A 3882-nucleotide genomic window follows, 5' to 3' on the forward strand; every position below is an offset into this window, starting at 1 on the left:
GGTTCAACTATTAATAAATAATTGCTCACATTAGGAGGCGATCAGTTAAAACTGGCAGAATCCTCTTTTTCATGCCGTTTTTGCTTCTCGCTGCCCATCTTCCTTCCTCTCTTCTTGCCTGTGTGAGGTCCCCAGAGGAGTGCCTCAGCAGGACCTGCACTGGATGCTGCCAAGATGCCAGTTCTTCCTGGACTCATCGGTCCTGTGCAAACCTCAGCACCAAGTGGGTGCACAGCACCAACCCGCTGTTGCCTGCAGGAGCCCACCAGGTGCCCCACGCTCCTGGTCCCAACCCAGGTACCCAGTGTGGAAGAAATGATGCTGGGGCAACCTGCCAGAGTGTTATGGTTTGAGAAAATCCATAACGATCTATTGGCATTTAGACAATTATTCTGTCACCCGATAGAATAATATCACTCCTTTTCTAGAGAAAAGGAGGCTGAGGGGAGACCTTATTGCGCTCCACAACTCCCTGAAAGCAGGGTGTAGAGAGGTGGGGGTCAGTCTCTTCTCCCAAGTCACAGGTGACAGGACAAGAGGAAATGGCCTCAAGTTATGCCAGGGGAGGTTCAGGTTGGATAGTAGGAAAAATTTTTTCACTGAAAGGGTTATCAAGCCTTGGAATGGGCTGCCCGGGGAAGTGGTGGAGGCACCATGTCTGGGGGGTTTGGTGGGTTTTTTTTTGGTTGGTTGGTTGGTTGGTTTGTTTTGGGTATTTTTGTCAGAGTTAGGTTGATGGTTGGACTAGATGATCTTAAAGGTCCCTTCTAACCTAGGCGATTCTGTGATTCTGTGACCCCTCCCCACCCGGAAAGGGGAATCGGGCAACACAAAGAAACACAAGGGTTGAAGTATAAATAGATTGAATAGACTACAACTAAATAATTAGCAATAATACTAAAGAACCAGTATTAATCCTGATACTGATGTAAGATATACAAGAATTATACTCAGCCAATTCTATCAGGGGGAAACTGTGCACTCCCAGCAGGGACAGCAAATGGCGGACACTGCCAGCGCAATGGCTTCAGGAGGAAGGGAAGGCCTCAGCAGGGCCTCACCGGGGCAAGGAGTTATCTGGACCCACTGCCATCAAGGGAGAGAGAGCTACGCAGCAAACTTTTCTATTTATATTGAATGTGACGTTCATGGTATGAAATAATCCTGTTGGCCAGCCTGGGTCAAATGCCCAGGCCTTGCTCCTCCTTGTCCCTGCGCCTCGCAAGGCTCGAAAAACACTAAAACCTTGAATCCCACAGAGCCTGGCTGGCTATAAAGTAAATATTCGCACAAATTCAGACACTAGAGTCTTCTAAAAGTGCAATTTTCCCCAGCATTAGAAGAAAAGTTAGTCCTGTGTCTCTCAGCCCTGGACACAGAGCAACCCTCCAGCATCCTGCAGCGCGGCAGGGAGGCCCTGCCGGCGGAGATCAAAGGTCGGGGGGGTGGAGGGGGTATTTGGGGGAATGGATGCGACCCCTTTAACGCAAGCACGGCCTGACCTCCGGCCGGAGTAGCCGAGACCCGTCTTCAGGAATCAGAGTAATCCCGGGTGATTTTATCCCACTCCACTTCCCTAAATCTGCGGCTGCTGCTGCTCGGCGAGGGGATTAAGGGGCTGGCGGGGGGATTACGTAGCTGCTGCGGCTCCCGGTGCGGAGCTGCCTCCCGGCACAGCCACTCCTTGGGGCACGGAGACCCACCGCACCCCTGGGTGCCATTCCGAAAGAGGGTCCCCAGGGGTTTTTTTGGCCACCAACCCTGCACTGGAGACCCCCCGACGGCGCCCGGCAGCAGGAGCGACATCCCCGGGGCAGAGGCAGCCGGGGTCACCCCGGGGCTCGGCCCCACAGCGGAAGGCCAGCCGGCCCGGCAGCATGGCAGGGGCCATGTGGGACCCCCCTCGGGGCAGCAGGAAAAGGGGGGACCCCCCGCATCCCGCCGGCCGGTCCCCTTGCTGATGGTTGGCACATGGAGGATGGGGCCCTGGGCCGTCCCGTGGATGATGCTCTGGCTCTTCTGCCTCCTGCCCTCCACCAGGGCCCAGACGAAGATCCCACTGGAGACGTAAGTGTTTCCCTCTCTCTGGCGTGGGGTGTTTCTGGTGTGGAGTGGGCACAGACAGGCGGGTGGGAGTGCCTCCCCAGCGTGCAGGGTCCTCCGGTGAAGCATGTCACTAGGCAGGGGGGGTGGCCTTCCCTTTTGATGGTGGCAACGGCTTCTGGGAGAGGGCACAGGAGCCAAAAATTCCGTTCCCAGGTCTAGGGCAGACGCAATGCCTCATTTTCCCCTTTTTGTCAAGCAGGGCAATGATACTCATCTGCTTTAGTGAGGCACTTTGACATCTATTGATGCTCTGCTTAATGCACTGGGCGGCAGAAGGAGAAACCAGTTTAAAGACACGTTGGTAAAACCCCACCGCTGGTGCCACTTGTGGCGACTCAGCCGTGGAGGCAGAGACGTCAGCGGCCCCGGTTTAACAGCTCCCCCAGTTTAGTGGAGCGGTTCCAGCAGGCTCTGCTGGTTTGCAGCCTGCTGGGGACACCTTGGGGACACAGAGCGTTGGTCAGGATCTGGCCTCAGGAGGTATCTCTCCAACACACGTGAGACCCAGAGTGGGCAGCGCAAGGTTTGCGGCTCTTTTTTTACCATTACGTGTCGCTGGCACAGGTCCAGTGCACTGGTCTGGTACATTGAAGGCTTAAAAGAGCATCCATGCGTGGTCTGTGTCATACAGATCCACACACACACGTTTATTTATGTGTGTGGACGTCAGGGGATGTTAGTGGGGGGTGCTAAACGGAGGAAAGAGGCCACGGCACCTTTCCTTCTTTGTCCCTGCTCCATCTTACCTCCAAGAGCCTAACAGCCCTTCCCAGAGCTCTGGGGCGTAGGAGTCCAAAGGTGAGCTGCAATACGAAGCATAGACCACCATGGTTTGCACACACGCTGCCATTCTCACGTGCAGGGAACCTTGATGCCCCTTTTTGGATGTGGATTTGCCAGGCAGGGTGCGTGTCAGTGTCCATGAGGAGCGCGGATGCTGCTGGAAAACTCCCTGCCCGCCCCGGCAGCCCACAGGAGGCTAACAGCTCTCAGCAAACCCAGTTTATAAAAAACCTCACCTTGTTAAGCTGATTTGGGCAAGTTAAATCCTTCAAGGATTAAAAATGTCAGCACCACGGTTGGTAAAAGTTGTCACAGGGCATCTTCTCTGCAGCTGGGATAGGTCAGGCTGCTCAGGACAACAGGTTGGTCTGGGGAGGAGACAACACTGCCATCGAGTTGCAGGAGGGGATGTGTCCATTACACCAACCAAAGTCAGCTCAAGCCCTTTCCTGAGATTGAGAAAGTGTTTTATATTCAGAAATTGACGATAAGACCCTTGTGGATGTGTTTGTGATTGCAGCCCATGCGATTACCAAGTATTGCTCTGACTTTAACTGGGGGCAGGTCTCAGGAAACTTTGCCACCAACTTTATTCCTGGCTGCACTTTCAAACCCTTCTTCAGCAAAGTGCTTCTGATTTGTGTTTCACAAAAAGGGCGCAGAGGTTAGACAGAATAAAAGTCCAACCTCTGATAATTTTCAAATAAAAAATTGACTTTCCATGCCCAGGGGAAATGCTGCATGGAAATACCTTTTGGCCTTGAAATCTGCAGCATTAAGAAGCCAGCCCACCCTTTCTGCTGTTTTCACCACTGAATTCAAGTGCAGGGATTATAGGCAGGCAATCTCTGACCAAATCATTTTCTGATGTGTTCGGTTATAATGTGATAGCTTTTTACTGCTGAGAAAAGAGTTACGTCACTTTGCACAATTTGGAACTTATTCATGTACATGAATAAAGAATAAACAATAGAAAAAGAGCTTTCCCTCCTT

At 52.7% G+C, this 3882-nt stretch overlaps 1 protein-coding gene across 1 annotated transcript in view; it reads left to right on the top strand.

Moving 5' to 3' along the window:
* Window positions 1-1960: 1960 nt before the first annotated feature.
* CACNA2D4 (calcium channel, voltage-dependent, alpha 2/delta subunit 4) overlaps window positions 1961-3882 on the top strand; it is a 136091-nt gene continuing 134169 nt past the window's right edge. Inside the window, exon 1 of the mRNA XM_014937494.1 lies at window positions 1961-2067. Coding sequence (XP_014792980.1) covers window positions 1961-2067 — 107 coding nt within the window. The remainder of the gene's footprint in view (window positions 2068-3882) is intronic.

This window comes from Calidris pugnax, unplaced genomic scaffold (assembly GCF_001431845.1).
Source record: "Calidris pugnax isolate Ruff unplaced genomic scaffold, ASM143184v1 scaffold1, whole genome shotgun sequence".
In the NCBI taxonomy this organism is placed as follows: domain Eukaryota; kingdom Metazoa; phylum Chordata; class Aves; order Charadriiformes; family Scolopacidae; genus Calidris; species Calidris pugnax.